The sequence below is a fragment of the Rhincodon typus genome, chromosome 2 (assembly GCF_021869965.1).
Source record: "Rhincodon typus isolate 14 chromosome 2, sRhiTyp1.1, whole genome shotgun sequence".
In the NCBI taxonomy this organism is placed as follows: domain Eukaryota; kingdom Metazoa; phylum Chordata; class Chondrichthyes; order Orectolobiformes; family Rhincodontidae; genus Rhincodon; species Rhincodon typus.
The window spans coordinates 143,661,819-143,682,782 of NC_063333.1; the positions used below are offsets into that span (position 1 = coordinate 143,661,819).

General features: G+C 41.3%; 3 protein-coding genes across 4 annotated transcripts in view; 2 read left to right on the plus strand and 1 right to left on the minus strand.

The window, feature by feature from the left end:
- LOC109913858 (NIMA-related kinase 11) overlaps positions 1 to 2,640 on the minus strand; it is a 124,510-nt gene extending 121,870 nt beyond the window's left edge. Inside the window, exon 1 of the mRNA XM_048607150.1 lies at positions 2,528 to 2,640. The gene's annotated coding sequence lies outside the window, so the exon portion shown is untranslated. The remainder of the gene's footprint in view (positions 1 to 2,527) is intronic.
- hscb (HscB mitochondrial iron-sulfur cluster cochaperone) lies at positions 1,448 to 6,706 on the plus strand. Of its 2 annotated transcripts, XR_007263977.1 has the most exons (3): positions 1,448 to 2,308; positions 4,037 to 4,133; positions 4,868 to 6,706. XR_007263977.1 is itself a non-coding variant. In XM_048607169.1 (2 exons), exon 1 carries the CDS (start codon positions 1,475 to 1,477, stop codon positions 2,294 to 2,296), a length of 822 nt encoding a protein of 273 aa, XP_048463126.1. In that variant the 5' UTR covers positions 1,448 to 1,474; the 3' UTR covers positions 2,297 to 2,308; positions 4,868 to 6,706. The 2 variants fall into 2 exon arrangements, 1 of the variants encoding a protein (XP_048463126.1); XM_048607169.1 differs by lacking the exon at positions 4,037 to 4,133.
- Positions 4,891 to 18,567, plus strand: aste1b (asteroid homolog 1b). The gene is made up of 4 exons (XM_020513417.2): positions 4,891 to 6,246; positions 9,530 to 9,737; positions 15,644 to 15,839; positions 17,370 to 18,567. Exons 1-4 carry the CDS (start codon positions 4,891 to 4,893, stop codon positions 17,674 to 17,676), a joined length of 2,067 nt encoding a protein of 688 aa, XP_020369006.2. The 3' UTR covers positions 17,677 to 18,567.
- The last annotated feature ends 2,397 nt before the right edge of the window (positions 18,568 to 20,964 follow it).

Consider the following 20,964-nt stretch of genomic DNA (forward strand, 5'->3'; position numbering starts at 1 on the left):
GTTGGCACTGCTGCCTCACAGCACCAGGGACCCAGATTTAACTCCACTCTTGGGCCAGTGTCGGTGTGGAGTTTGTACCCATGTCTGCATGGGTATCTTCTGGGTGCTCTGGTTTCCTCCTACAGTCCAAAGAAAGGTTCGGTGGATTGGCCATGCTAAATTGCTCCATAGTGTCCAGGGATATGCAGGCTAGGTGGTAGCCATGGAGAAAACAGGGTTACAGCGGTAACGTGGAAGGGTGGGATGTTCTTCGAAGGAGTGCTGTGGACTTGATGGGCCAAATGGACTGTTGCCACACTCTAGGGATTTTATGATTCAGATGCAGATTGTTTAGTTTTCTCCTTTTGCCATTTTTATAACCTTATCTGTCAAATTACTGTGAGACATCTACTCGTAATCGCTTCCTGTCGTGGTCTGTTTTGTCATTCCCCATGTTAATACCTTTCTCTCTTGCCTTGTCTTTACTGTTATTCCATCTTCCCAAATTTGATGATTGCACTAAAATAAGTCTCCAGACTTCAAATTTGATTTGCTTGATAGGTCAGGAAGCTGAGAAGTGGAGAGTGGGGAATGATTCTTTTTGTGGGGGAGGGGGGGGAGAAGTACTATATTTTCAGTTTTAGAACAGGATACTCTAATCTCAAAAAACAACATTAAACACTTCAAACAAAGCCAATTGCTAAGGTTTGAGAGGTACAAAGTTAAATGGACAAAAGGAATGGTGGTAAAGAAACAAAAAAGTGAAGAAAAAATGCAAAATGTTAAACATATCATTCATTTAAAAAATAATCCAACAAAAGTGACCCATGGAGGGTGAGAAGTGTGTGTGTGGGAAGGGTTAAAGGAAAAGAGGTGGAGGGTGTGAGGTATGACAAGGGTGAAAGGATGTAGAAAGTGAGGGGAAGAAGATGGGAAAGGAAAAGAATGAATCAGAGGGGGATCAGTTCTGCGGAAGGGTCACCGGACCCGAAACGTTAACTCTGTTTTCTCCTTCACAGATGCTGCCAGACCTGCTGAGCTTTTCCAGCAACTTTGTTTTTGGATCAGAGGGGGAGATGGAGAATTAAATGAAGTGGAGGAAAGGTGGAAGAGACGGGCAAGTGGAAGGAAAGGTTGGCAGATTAGGGGTAAAGGAAGTGGAGAAAAGATGGGGAGGATGCGGAGGAGGTAGAGAGGATTGAGAGGAGTGGGGAAGGGGGATAGAGAGCAAATGGTAGGCAGAAAGGGGCTGAGGGCAGGTGGGAAGGGAGGAGAGAGGGGAATGTGAGGATGAAGGAAGATGTGGGAGTGCAGGTAAGGGGTTTGGGAGGATTGGGGAGGATGAAGAAGTCAAAATAGGAATTGGGAAAAAGGAGTGGAGCTTGGGAGAATTCAGAACGGAGGGTGGGGCCAAGTGAGGGATAGATTCCGGAAATGACGTAGAGGCGTAGCGTCGGTGACGTTTCAGAGTGTTGCTGATTGGCTGGTTTGAACGATGCTGTGCAGGCTGTTGTGGCGCGTGGCTCCAACCGTCACCTTCAGGGCGGGGGCCCCCTCCCTCACCCCCGGGACCCAGTTCCCCGTGCCGGCCCGGGCCTCCCCCTACCCGGCCCGGGGCCTCAGGCAGCCCCCTTGGGCCGCAGCCTGTCTGCTCCTCGCCGCCGGTCGCCGCGCTTTCTGTAGCGGGGCAAGCGGCTGCTGGCGGTGCGGGGCAGAGCGGGCCGAGGCGGCGGAGGAGGACGGCTCGGCCTTTTTCTGCCCGTCCTGCCGGGCCCTGCAGCCCCCGGACCGGCGCCGCGACTACTTCCAGTTGCTGGGCCTCCCGCGCCGCTACCGTCTGCAGACCGAGCAACTGCGGCGGAGGCTACGCCATCTACAGCGGGATCTGCACCCAGACAACTTCAGCCGCGGCTCCGAGGACGAGCGCCGCTTCTCGGAGGAGCAGTCAGCGTTGGTCAACGAGGCTTACGGGACTCTGCTGAGGCCTCTGTCCCGGGGCCTGTACCTCCTGCGGCTGGAGTTACCGGGGGAAGCCGGCGTAGGCGAGGAGGTGGAGAGCGGGGCGGCCGGCGGCGGTGGAGATCCCGCCTTCCTGGCTGCCGTCCTCCACCTCAACGAGCGGCTGGAAGAGGCCCGAGGCCCGGAGGAGATCGAGGAGGTGTCCAAGGAAGTGGAGGCCCGGCTCCGGGAGCTGGACGAGGAGGTGGCCCGGGCCTTCGAAGCGGGACGCCCGCGGGAAGCTCTCCCGCTCCTGAAGCAGATGCGATATTGGAGTAGCCTCGGGGATCGGATAAAGGAGCGTCTGCTGCCCCGTTGAGAGCCTCCTGGGGTACGGTATCGCATTCTGAAATTAAACCCTAAGGAACCCTGGACCCGTCTTCGCCATTCACAACCCTTTCCGCATCTGGGCCCAACACACTGTCAATTACTGTCTTAGTATCTCTGTTTCCAGGCCTTGGTATCCCTTAAATGTTGCCCATGACTGCAAAAGGGATATATATGAGGTACTTTAGTAGTCTTAAAAAATGTGTGGTTTTGGTCTCCTTACTCGAGGCAGCAACAGTCATAGAACTGTACGGCACAGGAACAGGCCGGACACGACGCCAAATTCAACTGATCCCTTCTGCCCGCCCTTGGTCCATATGCCTCCATTCCTTGCATAGTCATGTGCTTATCTAAAGTGCCTCAAACACCCTAATCATATGTCTCCACCAACACCCCTGGCAGCACGTTCCACACTCCTCCCACTCGTGTTTTTAAAAATAAAACTTGCCCCTGACATCTCCTTTGAACTTCCCCCTCTCACCTCAAATGCATGCGCCCTAGTATTAGAGATTTCAAGACTGGGGGAGATTCTGACTATGTATGCATCTTATAGTTTTGTAGACTTCTATCCGGTCTCTTAGCCTCCACTGCTCCAGAGAAAACAAAGCTGAATTTTTCTAGCCTTACCTTATAGCCCATACTTCCTAAACCAGGCAGCATCCTGGTAAATCTCTTCACCCTTTCCAAGCCCCCACATCCTTTCTGTAATGTGATGATGAGAATTGAAAGCAATACTCTTAAGCGTGGCTCAACCAAAGTTTTATAAAGCTGTAACATGGCATCCTGACTCTTATACGGGTCCCTAAAGCTGTGAGGCAGTAGTGTTAACCACTGTGCCGCTCATGGAGGAATCTAGAACTGGGACTGAGTTTCAAAGCAAGACATAAAACATTTCTTATGAGGATTGTTAATGTTTGGAATGCTACTCCCCTAATGAGCAATGGAGGTTTGTTCCTTTAGTTTATTCCAAGAGTGAGTTAAATAGATTTTTCAACAAGTGAGCAGAGGACTTGGGTAATAGGCAGGAAAGTAGAATTAAAGAACTAAAGTCTCATGCCTCCATCAATTCTCCATATTCAAATGCATTTCATATTAACTAATACAAGCCCAATATATGTAATCTCTCCATGTAATTTCCCCTGGGTGATTGTCCAGTCAATACTCACTATGTTCCTTTCAAATCCAGTGTATCCTTTTGAAAATGTAGGACCGTGAGCTGGACACAGTCTTAAAGATGTGTAACCAACGACATTAATTGCAATTAAAATGTGAAATTCTCAAATATCAGAATTACAAATCATATATCACAAATCTACATATTTCAACCCTACCACTTGTGAAGTAAGGCATATTTAAATTCTGACATGGCTTTGTCTTTGTAAATTGTTTTCACCTCAGTTGTTTCTGATGCTCTGTTAAGTTTCTGTATGAGTCTCTGATTATATTTTATTAACCAATCTTGACAGATGTCTGCAGTAAAGGATTCCACAAACTGACCATCTTCTGAAAGAAAATAAAATTCTTCTTCATCTCAGTTTTAAATGGGCAACTTCTTTCAACTGTATCTTTTTGAACCAACCTCCAAAGACCATCCCACCCAGACTCATACCCTTGCCCAAACCCTGTAACTTTGCATTTCCCATGGCTAATCCGTCAGCTTGTGTGTCCTTGGATACTATGGGGTAATTTAGCATGGCCAGTTCACCTAATCTGCACACCTTTTGGGCTGCAGGAGGAAACCCACGCAGACAGAGGGAGAACCACTCGAGACATGTAGATCCTTGATCAAAATGCCTACTGTAACCCATTACAATGAATGAGCTCTCCAGGTATGATCAGACAACCTATACTGTTATGTACGGCACCATATGGCAGAACCGAGGTAGATAGGAGTGGTTGCTTTCAAGGGAAAAGTGGAAATAGTAACATTCTCTTCATTTCTGTTTGGTCGCTGAACTTCATATAAAATTTGAGCAATTACGTTACTGATAAAATACACATCTTGCTCTCATCAGGATATTTGCAAGAATGCAAGGGGAAATGACATTTTATACTGTATGAGAAGAGAGTTAATTGAATAGCCTATTGACTCTGGTAGAGGCATTACAATGGGCAGTGCACCAGTTCAGTGATGACTAAAAGTTAACTACCAAGCTTTGTTTAAATTAAAAACAGGGCAGATGACTCTTGATTTTTGTTTTAAATTAATTCAGGGGATGTGAGCTTTGTTGGGGGGCCAGCATTTATTTTCTTTCTCTAAGTGCCCTTGAGAAGTTTGTGGTGAGTCACTTGACTGACTGGCTTAAGGCATTGTTCTAGGGGATGAGCCAGGTAATGGCTGTTAGCTTTTTAAAACTCGAAACAAATGAATGTGTTGAGTGCAAGACAAAAAGCTTTGAAAAAAAAATTTTCACCAAGACTGAAGTGTCATTCTAACAAATTACTATATGCATTATTATAGTGAATTTATTCAGTTGTTGAATTAGATTTTGTACCACATAACAATGCTCAGATATGACCTACCCAATCCAACCTAACCTAACTCCTTGTATTCATTACTCAGGGTGAAGCCTTTTGCTGTCTAACATGGGTGTCCATGGATTGATGACCTACATTGGAGAAAATCATAATTTTTTTAATAATGTCAAGATACAAAATACAAAAATTGTGATCGATGGCAATAGCTTATTTCATAGACTTTACTTTGATTCTGGTCTCGATCTTCAGTGTGGAGGTGAATATGATTTGTTTACCGACGTCATCTGCAAATTTTTTGAGGCCTTGTCTCTCTGTAATATTGCGCCATATGTAGTGTTTGATGGTGGATGCGATTTCACCGATAAGAAGTTCGAAACTCTCAAACAGCGGGCCAGGGAAAAAATCCAAAAAGCACGTGTCATCTCTAGAGGTGGTGGAGGAATGCTGCTACCGCTGCTGAACCCTGAAGTTTTTAAACAAGTTTTACTGCAGTTGCAAATACCTTTCGTCCAATGTCATTCAGAAGCAGACCGTGATATTGTAACTCTCGCTAATCAGTGGACCTGCCCTGTTGTGACGTTAGACAGTGACTTCTGTATCTTTGATTTGAAGGCTGGTTATTGTCCTCTCAATTACTTTAAGTGGCAAGACATAATTACTCCAAACGACCATTCTGGATCCTACATTTTGGCCCAATGTTTCTCCGTTGACAATTTCTGTAAACATTTTAATCTCGTTAACAAAGCCCTACTGCCTCTGTTTGCAGTGTTGAATGGCAACGATTACGTGAATATACCTCCCTTGGAGACTTTTCTCTCCCGAGTGCATATCAATGCAAAGACATCTTGTTCAGCAGGAGGGAAAAATATGCGGATTCAAGGGCTTCTGAACTGGCTGTCCAAGTTTTCTGATCCAAAGGAGGCTATAGAAAACATTCTTAAATGTCTAAAACAAAATGAACGTGAAGAGATCCGAAAAATTCTCTGCTCTCTTATCGATGAATATACTCAGTCAGAAGTGGATCTTACAAAGTTCTTTCAAAATAAAGACTTAAGAGCTCATGTTCCCATTGCCTTGGCCAGCAAAGCCCCAGAATGGATGTGCCTTGCCCTAATGAAAGGAGAGTTAGCCCCTTTTCTTAGTGACTGCTTGATCTTAAAGAGAGCATTTTTGCACAATCAGGTGGAGAATGCTAGCAGACCCAGCAGTAATAGATGTTCATTGTATATTCGTCAGGTCATTTATGGACTGTTGCTGTGTACCAGCGAGCCTTGTCCTGATCTAACGTTGGATTTATCAAGTAGGGTTTCAGTACAGGCAGGCATTGGTGAAGAAAGACTCGGCAAAATGCCTTGTGTGGATGAATTTGATAGATACGAACAAACACTGAGAAAATCTAGTGTCCAAGCGGTGCTGAAAACATTCAACGCAAATGAAAACTATTCATTGCAAAGACTACCTGAGGTGAATGTGCATCAAAAATTTAAAGTGAGAGATATTGGAACTGAATATGTATTATATTACAGACTGTCACAGATTGAAGTGATTTCTAGCTTTAACGTTACTTGGAACTATTTTAGATAAGGAGTACGGGGGGTCCCTGATTTACTGATTCCCTGATCCCATATAGGGAATTTTAAATATCTGACATACAAACATTTCCTGTACTTGTGAACTGTTACTTTATATTGATCTGCATTTTGTTCTGACTTGCAAAAAGAATCAGGAACTGCAACTGTTCCCAACCCAGGTATTGCCTGTATCTCCCTGATAACATCTGTCTGCTGAAATTAAGCTAATCAATCCCACAAAACTTAGCCTAGTATCTGAGGGACTCACCGGGGAAGAAACTACCCAAGATTGTAACTTTCCTCCAAACAGCCTGTTTATTTTTAATAAACTTGATGTGCTATAAACATCCAGATATTATAAGAGTTTGGGTTTCTCTATTAAGAATATATACTTCCCCGCTTAAGCATATGGAGAATAGAGTTTGCCTGTTGTCAGAAAAACTTAAATGAGGTGACTTACTCATTTTACAATTTTATCATAGAAATTAACAAAATGTACAGCAAACTTCTCAGTTAACCGGCACCTATGGGACCAGGAGTGTATCAGTTGATCAAATATTCTGGAAAATTGAGGTACATGTGACCACAGTAAACCCTGTAGCTTCGAGACATCAACATCTCTCAAAAATCTATGTAATAACAATAACACATGACCTAAAATCAAGATATACACAGTAAGTAATAGAAATGTAGTGCAGGGGAGTATACACCTCAATGTTATACTTTATTTACAGCGTAAATACTTGGACATTGCAGTACTTGAGGTATATAATTTTTGCTAGTTTATCAAGAGTGCTGGTCAGTAAGGTGCCGATTTAAACAAAGTTTGCTGTACTTTTAAATGGATAAGTAAACTGCAATATCAAGAAAAGTAATACCAAATCCAGTAAAATTCAGTTTGATGTTTATAACTATTCAACAATGTCTACAAATAAAATATCCCTCAACCTTTAAAGAAACGTTTTATTTTAAAGCCCCGAGAGAATAAGATACCTTCTCCCAGTAGGAAAAATATGTTTTGAGGAGTGTTGTCTGAGGGTTTCTAATACTTCTAAATCTTCAGTGTACGGTGCTTGCTTTTATATTGTTTTGATCACCACCTGCATTGAAAATGGGATGTTAACTGTCTGTATCTGTTCTTCCTATTTTCATGTGATACAGTATCATTTAACATTATTCCACAATTGTTTGGTGAAGATTCCTTCATGAAATTAAGCTTTTATTTAGTCAGTTTGTTTATGATGTTTTAAAGCTATTATTTGAAGATTTATTTATTTCTCCCTTATTCTTGCCAATTTTAAAATATTCCTTTATTAAAGTTTTGTGAGTAGAAGAATGTTTTATTTCTCAATTGACTATCTTTTAGTTTAACTCACAATACTGTCTGCTTTTAACATAGATGTTGTTTGATCCTAGTGTCTAATGGTATTCATACAATAAGGATCTTTGAATGCTGTCATGGTTCCATTATCTATCCCGTAGTTAACATCTTATTTTTATGCTGAGGAGTGGTGATGCCATGTCTCTTTCTGGGCTTCCTTTTGTGGCGTGAAATGATTGTTTGTGCCTTTTTACTTTGTGCTGAGTTCAAGTCTGTTAACTTATTAATGTAGCATATGTGTCCTACCTAATTAGTTACACTTATTCCTCAAGCCAACCTATTTCTAAATAAGTATCATTACAGGATGGCCATGGAGGATTCCCCAAGTCATACCACCTCGGTCTTGATCATCACAATAATACTTTCTTAGCTTTGAATTTTATTGGTAAAATAATTGTGCATCAAGACTGATCTGTAGCATCTTTTTGTTTTGCCCTTCATTCATAGTATCACATTCTCTAGATCATCCATGGTATATTTACATGCAAAGTAAAGTTTCCTGCATTCAGTTCAAAATCAGTATGCCCAATATGACATTTTCTTTTAAGTGCCTTCTATCCAATGGTACTTATGGGTGTGATTAACAATTTAGTGGCGAGTGGTAATGTCACTGGACTAGCAATCCAGGCTGAAATTTGTGAGATGTGTTCAGATTCTGCTGTGGAATTTACATTCAATAAATTTGGAATTGATAGCTATTCTCAATAACAATAACATCATCAATTGTTATACAAATCCATCTTGTTCACTGATGTCCTTCAGGGAGGAAAATCTGTCATCTTGAACCAGTCTGACCTATATGTGACTCGAGACAGCATGGTTGACTATTAACTGTCCACTGAAATCGCCGAGCAAGCCACTCAGTTCAAGGGCAGTTGCAGATGGGCAACAAATGCTGGACTGTGCCAGTGATGTCACATTCTGTGAAAGTTTATAGACAAAAAGCCTCATAAATGGCTGCCACTATTTGAAATGAGGCAAGCCAACCTCACTTCATGTGGAAAATACATTAGTATTTCCTAAACAAAATATATTTTACAGTAAGTTATCAAAAACAAAATTATATGGAACTGGGCATCAATCTGGATTTTGAAATTTGACAAGTTTCCAGCTTTAACTTTAGCTGTTTTAAATTCATGAAGTAAGGAAAAAAATTTTCCCAGTTACCACAAATTCTACTTTTTTTTCCCAGGGTTATAGTGTATAATTTTCAAAACTCCTAATTTAAAATTTCAGCATTTAGGTGTTATTTTAAACATCCTTACTCCACAAAGTACATTTGATCCCAAAACAGAAAACGGTGGAAACATTCAGCAGGTCCGGAAGCATCTGTGGAGAGAGAAACAAAGTTAATGTTTCACGTAAAGGACCTTTCAATATGAAAAGCTCTTAGCTGTGTTTTCTAGTTCTTATTCTTTCATGTGATGTGGGTGTCCATCTGCAAGGCCAGCATTTGTTGCCCATCCTTAATTTGAACTGTGTGACTTGTTAGACAAATTCCGAGGGCAGTGAAGAGTCGACTATGTTTCTGAGAATCTGGAATCGTGTACAGACCAGGTCAGGTGGGGAAACAGATTTCTTTCCCTAAAAGGCATTAGTGAATCAGATGGGTTTTTAAAACCATCAGTGATATTTGTACCCATGTCTCCAATGAATTAGCCTGGACCTCTGAATTACTAGTCTAGTGACATTACCACTATGCCACCATGTCAGATTAATCAACTCACAGCTGTACCCCTGTGAGTGGATTGGTTATTAGAGGATCCTGATCACACATTTTATTTTTTTTCTGCAGATTTCTCTGTCAGACAGAATCAGTTTTCTACTGGACGTTCTGAGCGTGAAACCTGATGTGCTGGCCTTGCCAGCTCACCTGCAGCTAACAGTTGCTGTGACATGCTACTGGGTGGTTCATGCTGAACCCAAAGTGACATTGCACCATCTTCAGGCTCTGCTGCTCTGCATTGTAACTGGAGAACTGAATAAAATAATACACAAACCAGGTAAATAGAAAATATCTGAAGAAAACAGGGCTTATTGCACTTCTGTGTTTAGATATTGCAAATTAGAATGAGATTATTCAATAGGGAAGGTCCCGAGAACAATTGAAGATGGCCGTTACTTACATATGTACTCTGACCTGTTGTGCTGTAGATCCAAATTGCAGACCCGTAGGACTTTTCACAATGTGGGAGAGAGTAAATGGCTGATTTGTCTGGACTGCCTTGCCTTTTGTCCTTTATCGCCTGAATGCTTTACTGATTGAAGGAAGCAGTTTCACTCCTTGAGATTTTATTCCTTCATTCATAGGATGTGGGCTTCAATCCCTTTTAGCTCCAAGAACTATATCCAACTTCATGAAAACATGCAATGTTTTGGCCTTAGCCTTTCTTTTTGTGGGAAAGAACTTCACAGGCTCACTACTCTTGGAAGAAATTTCTCCTCATCTCAGTCCTAAATCATATACCCCGTATCCTTCAAGTGTGATCCCTGGTTCTGGAATCCCCAGTCTTCAGAAACATCTTTCCTGCGTTTACCCTGTCTAGTCCTATTAGGATTTTATAAGTTTCTATCTCAAACCACCTCCACCTGCCCCCAGTTCTTCTAAACTCATGTGAATGCAGTCCTAACTGATCTTGTCTCTCTTCACATGTCACTTCTGCCATCCCAGAAATCTGGTAAATTCTTTCGCATTTTGCACAGAAACAGTCAACCTTCCTCCAGTAAGGAAACCCAGTGCTCCGAGTGTGGTCTCACTAGTGCTCTGTACAATTGCAGACTGCTCCGGTACTCAGATCCTCTTGCAATGAAGGTCAACGTGCCATTTGCCAACTTCAATACTTGCTGCATCTGCATGCTTACTTTCAGTGGCTAGTGTCCAATAACCCAGGCTGCATTACACCTCTCCCTTTCCCAATCTATCACTGTTCAGATAATCTGCCCTTTTTTTTAAAACCAACCGCAATAACCTCACATTTGTCCACATTTTGGTTCATCTGCTGTGCATTATGCACTCACTCAACTTGTCCAAATCACACTGAAGTATGTCTGCATCCTTCCCTCAGTTTGCCCACTTTTGTTTTGACTTGGACATATTACATTTAGTTCCTTCATTTAAATCATTAATATGTAATTACACAGGGATAGCAGGCCAAATGAATCAGCCTTAATATCACTGAATATGCAGCACAGTGAAATTGAAGCATTGAATTGCCCTCAGAATTACTCAGTAGTTCCTAACCAGACTTTATGAATAACAGATCCTGGATATCATGTTTAAAGCTTTACCAAAAATTAACAATTTATTATTGATAATGTAACTTTAGCAGAACACTGATTAACAAGACAACATAATTAATATCTACAATCTAAAGCCCAACATTTTTTGATTATAACCTCCACTTCAAACAGACACACAGGTAAGGGAAAAATTAAAATAGAAAATAAACGAATTGTAATTTGTCAGTTCAATAAACAGTTTCAAATGATCAATATAAGGCTTTCAGAAATCCTTGGACAGGTGATTTTTGCAGACAAGTAGAACTGTAACTGAAGTCACCAGTGAAATGTAAACAATTTCAGCAGACTTTTAGAAATAGACTTGTTTCTTACAGATTGGGATTCTTTTTCTCAGAGCATTCCACAATTCAGTTACTGGAAGTAAACTGTAGAGTGCAAAACAAAACGACCTTCTCTCTGGAAGTTTCCAAAAATCTTTTTCTCCTGCCAAATTCTCTTTGTTGAAAAGAAAAAATGACATTCTCTGGTTGGCTAGGTTAACGCAAGTTCTTCTTGACCAATTCAATATCCAACTACAAAAACAGAAGTCACTGGAAAAGCTCAGCAGGTCCGGCAACATCTGTGAAGAAAAAAGCAGTTAATGTTTTGGGTCTGTATACCCTTCCTCAGAACTCAACATCCAACTAGCTGCCAGCCCTGAGCATAACACCTTGATGCCATTTGTTCACAGTGTCCTTAGATTAGTGATTAAGTTGCTTTGTTTTCCAGGTCTGTTGCCTACAGAATACACCTGTCTTTGTTCTGTTTTTATAACAAGTTTCTATTCAAGGTTTAATTCCTAACTTCAAATCACAGCTCCAAACCAAAAATAGTGAAGAAAGTAAAAGAAAAATAGTGATGGTCTCAACAATATTCTGAATAGCTGTGGTCCAAGCACTGGTCCCTGCAGTACCACACTACTTACTGCTTGCTACTCAGAAAAGTATATTTTTATTCATTCTTTATTTCCTGACAGCCAACCAGTCTCTATCCATGTAGTACACAATCTCCCAAATCCATGCAGTTTAATTTTAACCTCTTACATGGGACTTCAGTGAAAGCCAAGTAAACCACCTACTGGCTTCCCCTTATCAACTGTACTGGTTACATCCTCAAAAAAACTTCAGTTGATTTGACTATATTTGATCCTGTCACTGTTTTCCAAGTGCTGGCCAGGCCAGCAATTATTGCCAATCCTTCATTTTCTTTGAGAAGGTAGTAATGAGCTGGCTTCTTGAACTGTTGTAGGCTGTGTGGTGTCAATACACCCACGGTGCTGGTTGGGAGGAAGTGAGTTCCAGGTTTTTGACAGCGACAGTAGACAAACAGCAGTATTGCTCCAACTTGTGATGGTATGTGGCTTAAAAGGGAGCTTGCAGGTGGCTGTATTCCCATGTATCTGCTGCCTTTGTCCTTCTTCACAGTAGAGGTCACAAATTTGTAAGATATCGTGGGAGAAGTCTTGGTGAGTTGCAGTGTATCTTGTAGATACACCCTGCTGCCGTTGTGCAAGAGTGTTGGAGGAATTGAATGTTGAGGATGCCAGACAGGTTGGCAAGCAAGCAGGCTGCTTTGTCCTGGATGGTGTTGAGCTTCTTGAGTGGTGTTGAGGCTGGGCTTACAGTGAATAGTATCCCATCACATTCCTGACTTGTATCTTGTGCACAGTAGACCAAGGGGTGAGCTCTTCTCTGCAGTATTTTTTAGTCTCTGACCTGCTCTTGTGACCAAGTGGCTTAGACCATAAGACACGAGCAGAAATTAGGCCATTCGGCCCATCAAGTCTTCTCCACCATTCAATTATGGGTGATAAATTTCTCAACCCCATTCTCCCACTTTCTCCCCATGACCTTTGATCCCTTTGACAACCAAGAACCTATCTATCTCGGTCTTAAATATACTCAATGACCTGGCCTCCACAGCCTTCTGTGGCAATGAGTTCAATAGATTCACCATTTTCTACCTGAAGAAGTTCCTCCACATCTCTGTTTTGAAGGGTCTTTCCTTTACGCTAAAGCTGTGCCCTCGGGCCCTAGTCTCAAAGTAGTTCTTCCCAAAGTAGTTTGTTCTGGTGCACTTTTGAACGAGTCAATGAAGGACATGACATAGTCCCTCAGATTTGCCGATGAGTCCTTGCACCTTCACCTTGGTCAGCCTTGCAGGCCATGTCTAAGTTGATTTGTGAAGCCTTGAGGATTTTGTGTTATGTGCTTGCTACATGTCTGATACTGTTCTGCTTGTAGTACCTGCATGTTTGTACCTTTTGATGCCCATGATGCTCTACATGCATCTCATAGAATCCCCACAGTGCAAGCAGCGGCCATTTAGCCCATTGAGTCTGCGCTGACCGTCCAAAGAAAATCCCATCAAAAACCCAACCCCACCCCACCCCACCTGTCGTATCCCTGTAACTCCACATTTACCATGGCTAATCCACCTAGCCTACACATCTTTGGCCTCTGGTAGGAAATCGCAGCACCCAGCGGAAACCCCCACAGATGTGAGGAGAATGTGCAACCTCCACAGTCACCCAAAGTTGAAATTGAACTTGGGTTCCTAGCACTGTGAGTCAGCAGTGCTAAGCACCGAACCACTGTGCTGCATTATGTGATACTGATTTCTCTTTGCAATTTTACTGCACAGAGTTTATGACTAGGAAAATTTCTGCTACCTTTTCACTTTCTATTTTCACTCTTCCCTGCCTTCATTGTCTGGAGAAAATAGATGATGAAGGTTGAATTTATTTTTGCTGAAACAGTAGGGGGAGCATCTCCTGCATGTTCACAGGCAGTATCAGACATGCAAAGTTGGATGTTTAAGTACTGCTGGTGTTTCTTAAAGCTAATTTTATCGTATGCAAATAGACTAGCATCCTAAATTAAGTTGAGATGCAACTGGAATCTGTTATTAGGAAGTAAGGTGCAGCACAGTGGCTTAGTGGCTAGCACTGCTGCCTCACAGTACCAGGGACCCAGGTTTGATTCCACCCTCAGGCGACTGTCTGTGTGGAGTTTGTATGTTCTCCCCTTGTCTGTGTGGGTTTCCACTGGGTGCTCTGGTTTCCTCCCACAGACCAAAGATGTGCACGTTAGGTTAACTGGTCATGCTAAATTGCCTGTTGTGTTCAGGGATGTGCAGGCTAGGTGGATTAGCTATAGGAAGTGCAAGGATAGGTTGAGGGTGGGATGCTCTTTGGAGGTTCAGTGTGGATCCAATGGGCTGAATGGCCTGCTTCCACGCTGTAGGGATTCTATTCCATTCGAAAAGTAAATTTAACTAAGCAATTTGACTGTTCCCTATAATGTTCTATTGGTGTATCAGTCATTATTAAAATTCTGAGCAGAAATGCATCAGGGTATTTTACTTATGTCATGGGATTTTCTGCAGATATTACAAGGTCTTCCAGGAGCATCAAAATGTATAGGCTTTTCTGCAGCTTGCGTTTTTATTGCTGTTTTCTACAAGTTGATGCATTCTTTGGTAGCTGAGATCTCTGTTCACTCTTTATCGCCCTGTAGCTGTGATGAGGGACTTTATTCACCACAGTTGTTGAATTGAATAAAAAGCTAAAATAAATGATTTAAAGTATCAGATTTTAAAAAAAAGGTAGTCAGTGTGAGGCTTGAGACAATGACCCTAGAGTTGATAGCCCCATTAACTATCAAAGCAGCTAGCTGAGCTATGTGGAATACTCCTATTACTGACTGAAAAGTTGTCGTGGATTTGAAACTTCAATGGTTATCAGTTAGAAGTAGTAACCAAGATTGTTTCCGACTTCCCACCCTCCAAATATTTATGTCATACCCTGCCTGTTGTCCTGGCTGAGACCAGCTCAATAAATACAAAAAGAGAGATTGAATCTGAGGCCTTTTGCTACGTCTAAATCATCTAATAGAAAATCTTACAGAATCAGTTTTTTCTCATTTTGTCCTAAAGCCTAGGGTTCTGGAGCAAGGGTTAACAATACAAGGTGCTGTCTGACTTGATTTGTTGGGGATCTTTAGATGGGAGTCACAGGGTGGCAGTCAGATATCAGTGCCTTTATAAGAACACAGGAGTAGCCCATTTCAGCCTGCTGCACGAGACAATAAGGTCATGACTGGCTGTGGTTTCAATTCCACTTTCCTTCCTGTCCCCTATAATCCTTGACTCACTTGTCTGTTAAAAATCTATAAAATTCAACCTTGAATATAACCAATGACCCAGCTTACCCTGCTTTCTGAGGAACGTAATTCCACAGACTAATGACACATGGAGAGGAAAGAAATCAACTCCTCTGTCATCTTAAAAGTATTCTTTTTTGTCCCCTAGTTTTAGTGTCTTCGTCACATGTAGAATCATTCTCCTGATATTCCCACCCCCCCCCCCCCCTATGCTGTCAGTTCCTCTCAGGATCCTATAAATTTCAACAATATCATTCTTTATTCTCTTGAATCTATTGGGTACCAACCCAGCCTTTCCTCCTAAATCAGCCCTGGAATAAGCTAAGTGAACCTTTTTGTAGGGAGCCCATGACCGCTGTGCATTACAAGGGGCCAGTGGCTGTGAATTCACTGTTAGATCTAACAATGAAAAAAATTGCTGGGAACTCTGAGTGTGACTGATTATGTTCACAATCAAATGTACTTAGGTAACAGCGGCTCTGATGAGAAGAGCATCAGAATGGTGCATGACAGACTGTCCCAAGTGAAAGAAAGGAAGCAGCAAATGTGGAACCTGGATATAGATGTGGCGCACGTGTTCTGTCAGTGGCAGAGCTGCCTTTTAATGGGAATCTACCTAAATCAGCTCCTGTGCAGTGCCCTTCCTGTGCCTGATATTACACGGTAAGGAAATTTGTACAAATCTATTGCAGATAGCTGGATGATTGATGAGGCTTAATGAATGTCAGATTAACATTTATCATCTTATCCAAAAAATGAAAAACGCCTTGTTCCCTCTTGACTCCTTTACATTCCAGGAAATAGCAGTCTGGTTGGTAGATCTATGTGACAATTATTCACATTTAATGTCCTGCTAAGGCGAGCTAAACAGGTACTCGAGTTCATGCTAAACTTGTACAAACTCAGTTTTCTAAGATAAGGCAAGCAAGAATGATCAAGGCTGTGGAGAGGCTGCAAAGGTGTTAATATCTGAGGGAGGAGCTTCGTTTGGAAGGATAAGCTAGAGACTCTTCTCACAGAAAACGAGCAGACTAAGCAAAGATTTGATAGAAGTTTTCAAAGACAGAATGGAAAAAAAATATTGCCACTGGTCCAAGTTGTTCAATTGAAAGTTTAGTCATAAAGTTATCAGCAAAAATGGGGAGCCAATGAGCGTTTAGTTTCACCCAGAGAAGATGTTAGGACATGGAATGGCAATGTCAGAATTAAAAAACTATAATGTGGAGAATATTTTAATAGGTTTGGAAATATGGAATATGCTGAAGGGATGTGATATTTAGCGAATTGGACTTCTAAAATTGAGAGATTATTCGGCAAGATGTGGATCAATAACAGGTAAATAGAGTTAAGGTCCATATTGGCTATGATCTATGAAACGGTGAACAGGATTTAGGATTGATTGGCCTGCTTTTCTTGCTCTTTGAGGCATGGAACTGGATCGCATGGGGCAATAGTCTTTCCAGTTCTACAGTGGAGTTGTGAAATGGTTAATATCTTCAAAAATGCTGATTTCCAACTTGAGCAAACAGTTATTATTGAGCTCATATCAGTACAATAGGAATAGAGATTTTTTCTATGACAGCCATTTCTGTACTTGTATGTTGTTTACAGCAGACTTATTAAAATATTACGAGTATTAAAGCAGTTTGCTTGCAGAAGTGAATAGCTCAGAAGTAGCAACCTATCCAATCAAAAAGCTCCAGGTTATGTCCCAGAAATTGGTAGGTAAAAATAGATGGTACTGATAACTGGGAGAAGTTACTCACTGCCACAACTCTTAAGGCTGACTGTTGGCAAGCGCATTGGAAGGGACGAACAGAAATGAAAAGCTCAGCTGCCTGAGAAGAGGGCCCAGAGAAAATAGGCCAGCAAATTGTCTGTCTTGGTCCACTGCTTCACTCTACAGCAAAAGTTGGAGTGACTGATAGAATGGGCTCCTGAGGCACACCAGGCAATGTTTAACAATTGATCACCACAGCCAAAACTATTGTCTTAAGGAATGAAAACTGCCACAGATTGGTAATCTTTCCGGTTTGTAGTTTTTAAGAGTTTCACTTTATTGCTAACCTTGCTTCTGATTATAAGTTTTGCATTTTGAGCAATACTTTCAATCTTGGATTGAGCCTAGTTTATTTCTGAATAGCCGTTTAGGAATTCCCTCTCACATCTGTTCGTTCTTTTCATCCTGGAAAGCCTCTATAGTGGGACTTCTGTGCATCGCTTGCACCAAACACTGAAATCTACGGTTGCTGCAGAGGATCTATTGAAAGGATCTCTGATTGCAAGTGAAGTTTATCATGAGCTCCTGCACACAGTGATCATCACAGTACCAGCAGACTTCTTCCAGACGAAACACAAGTCCAAACACCGGTCTCGAGCCAAAGGGAATGAAAAACAAACAACTAATTCCACTGGATCATCGAGCAAGGATAATCAGAGACAGTGTACCTGGCACGATACAAATAATCGATTTGCAGCCTTGACAACTGAGAAGTTTTGATAAAATCTTTGTTACTTGTAGCATCAAAAGTTGTTGGAATTTAAATGCAAAAGACATACAACTCACTTTACAGCATTGTACAAGGATTTCATGAGGATACGTCACCACAGCCCATCTTGTTTTTAAACTTAAATAAAAACCGAAAGAACTGTGGATGCTGTAAATCAGGAACAAAAACAGAAGTTGCTGGAATAGTTCTGAGGAAAGGTCACCAGAACCGAAACATTAACTCTGATTTTTTTCTTCATGGATGCTGCCAGACCTGCTCAGCTTTTCCAACAACTTTTGTTTTTGTTTTTAAACCTCTGAACCAAACACACAACCAGCAAGAGAGTGAGATAAACTGTGGTTCATTTGGGTTTTAGTTTTTGCTGTCCATCCACTGGAGAATGTAGTCCTATCTTGAATTTAGGATGTCTAATTCAATAGAGACCAGGATTTAGATCTGGCTGTGCTTAAATTAGCAGTTGACTGGTTAAGTTTGCAAGTTGCAATGAGTAAAGATCCCAACTCTAGACTCTTGAGTTTAATGAAAGATTAACTGTCTTTCCACATTACAGTGCTAGTTTAACATCTATTATTGCAGTATTTTCATTTAACGCAAGATATATTTTAGGACCATAATGTACAGTATGTGAGATAGGCATCATCCTTTATATGCAGAAGTCACTGATTTATGCTGGCAAATCTCAGGACTAGTACCTATCCCAAAGTATATTTTATTCAAAGTGCTTTCATTGTATGAATACTAGATTGTCATTCCAGCCAAATTACATTTTACTGTACAGTCAGTTAAGTCTCAGTTTTCATTCTGAATTGACAAAATTATTGAAACTGTTATCTGATTCTGTCTGGAAATTGAATAAAATTTTGTAAATGATGTTTCCTATAGTGGAGACTCAACTTTTGATCTGCTATAATGCGGTAATACATTGATCAATTACAACCTATAATAATTATTTAAAAACTAAATTTCATACTATGTTTGAGGGGCTAAGTAAACCAAAGAAGCTAACTGAACAATGTTGATAAGATTCTTCCATCTGTGATGTATGTTGTGGCTGTAAAGGCCTTTTTCACGAGTGGCAATCCCTTTTGTACCTGCCAGAATGAATAACTTTGGTCCAAATTGATTTATGTCTTTTCCTTCCAGCCAGGTCCTTTGCTTTGATTTTTCTTGACTGCACATCCCAGGCAATTGGTCAAGTGAGGACTTTCCAGCATCGACTCTGATCCTGGTCAACCCAAAATCTTGCTTTTAGATATCCTTGTATTGCAGACACGGGTGGCCTGTGGATTGAGTGCTGATAGAAAGCTTGCCATAGAGCATGTCTTTGGAACGTGACCATCAGGCATTCAGCTCATCATCAAGCAGTGAACTGCCCTGCCAAGTGATGCCTAATATTCATCTCTGCCAGAAATCAAAATTATCCAGCTATATTCTCTCACTTGCATCAGTTGTTCAGGTCTCACTGCTGTAGAGGAGAGTGCTGAGAACACAATCTTGTTAAACTTGGAGCTTTGTATTTTTAGTTTGCAATTGGTCCACACTTAACTTTGACATGATACTTTGGAGCTTTGGCAATCCTAGTGCTGATGCTGCCATCAGGGAACAGATTGCTGATCATTGTTGACCCAGAATATGATGCTGTCAACAACCTTCAGAATGAGGTTGTTATTGGTGCTTGGAAGTTGGATTTTCTACATTTCTGGGCTTTGTAATGCTGATAAATGGTCCTTAGAAGCTAGTGAGAACCAATCACAAGATGTTGAAGTGAACTTTAGAACTGGCTGCCAGCTTGATGTTATTAGGAAGCAACACATTGACTAGAACGTTTGCATATCTTCAAGTTAACCAGACTGGCTTGAGACAGGCAGCAGTTACCCAATGAAACATTATGATCTCTCGCACTGTTGGAAGTGATCCCTGGCAATTGTTCCAATGCCAATCGAGTGAGAGTTTATGATTGATTGTGGTTCTCTCTGGTGCACAAGCCTGGGTAATAGTATGAAGATTTCATGCTACTCAAGCATCAGGATCCTTCTCAACATTACCCACTGGATGAAATTGGTACTGTTTGGTACCAATTGCATCAACAGTGGTTGCTGGAAAAATTAGCTTTAACAAGTGTTTATCTGTTAACTAAATAGAAAATAGCTTTTGGTGAGATGTCTAGTTTTGTCATATCCTCTGCAGCTTCCTCCAAATTTCACTGTGTCAGTCTCAGTATCCATAATCTCTACAAATGTCAAGGTTATCATTTAGCAAAACAAGGAGAATTTTATTGTTCAAAACACTACCATATTCCGCATCAACTTTACCTTTGCCTGGCTTATTGCTTTTAGAAACTGGTTTGGTTTATTGTAAGAAAACAGATTCTAAGCACTAGTGAGTAAGTGCATTGTGTTCAGATATCAACTGACAAAGGAACTGTTTCTTACAAATTTAGTTCATGCTGGAACTGACTTGGTCTTGGGCCTAGATGAAAGAAATGGTATTAGCTGAGTAAAAATTTACCTGCGTAAGACTGAGGTCACTGGAGTTAGAAAAAGAATATGTTCAATAGGGAGGTGGTTTGGCAAGTTACTGGTTGCAGGATTCTGGCTAAACTAAATGGAGTCAGGACTCAACTTGTCTCTATCCAAGCTACTGTGTCCTCTTTGGGTTTCTCCACCATCATTTCTCCTTATCAAGTCCCACCTGCTCTAGCTGTATCACAACATCTTTTAAAAGATTTTAATTTTTTTTAAATCAAACTGATCAATGTAATTTTGACACAGAACTATTATCAGTTCTATATTTGGGTAAGGAGCTCAGCCCACAGTTAGTGGGGAAAAAAAAGTACAGTTTGGCAACAACATGTATACATGATGGTGAACTTCAAAACCAGCAGAATAAAAATCCCACCTCCCCACAACTCTTAGGAGCTTGCACTGCCTTCACAGGTACAGTACCATCTGTTATTTTACAGTGCTATAATTGACAACGTACAAGGAAGTAAATTTACGCAGGGGATAGTTTGCTTGTGGAATGAACTTCCTGCGGAAGTGGTGGACGTGGGTACAATTACATTTAAAAGACATTTGGATAAGTACATGAATAAGGAGGGTTTGGAGGGAAACGGGCCAGGAACAGGCAGGTGGAACTAGTCTAGTTTGGAATTATGTTTGGCATGGACCTATGGGGACCAAAGGGTCTGCTTCCATGCTGTAAGGCTCAATGACTCTGTAATACAACATCACAATATCATGTTGACTACTGCAGTGTTATTTAAAAGCCAAGTTAAT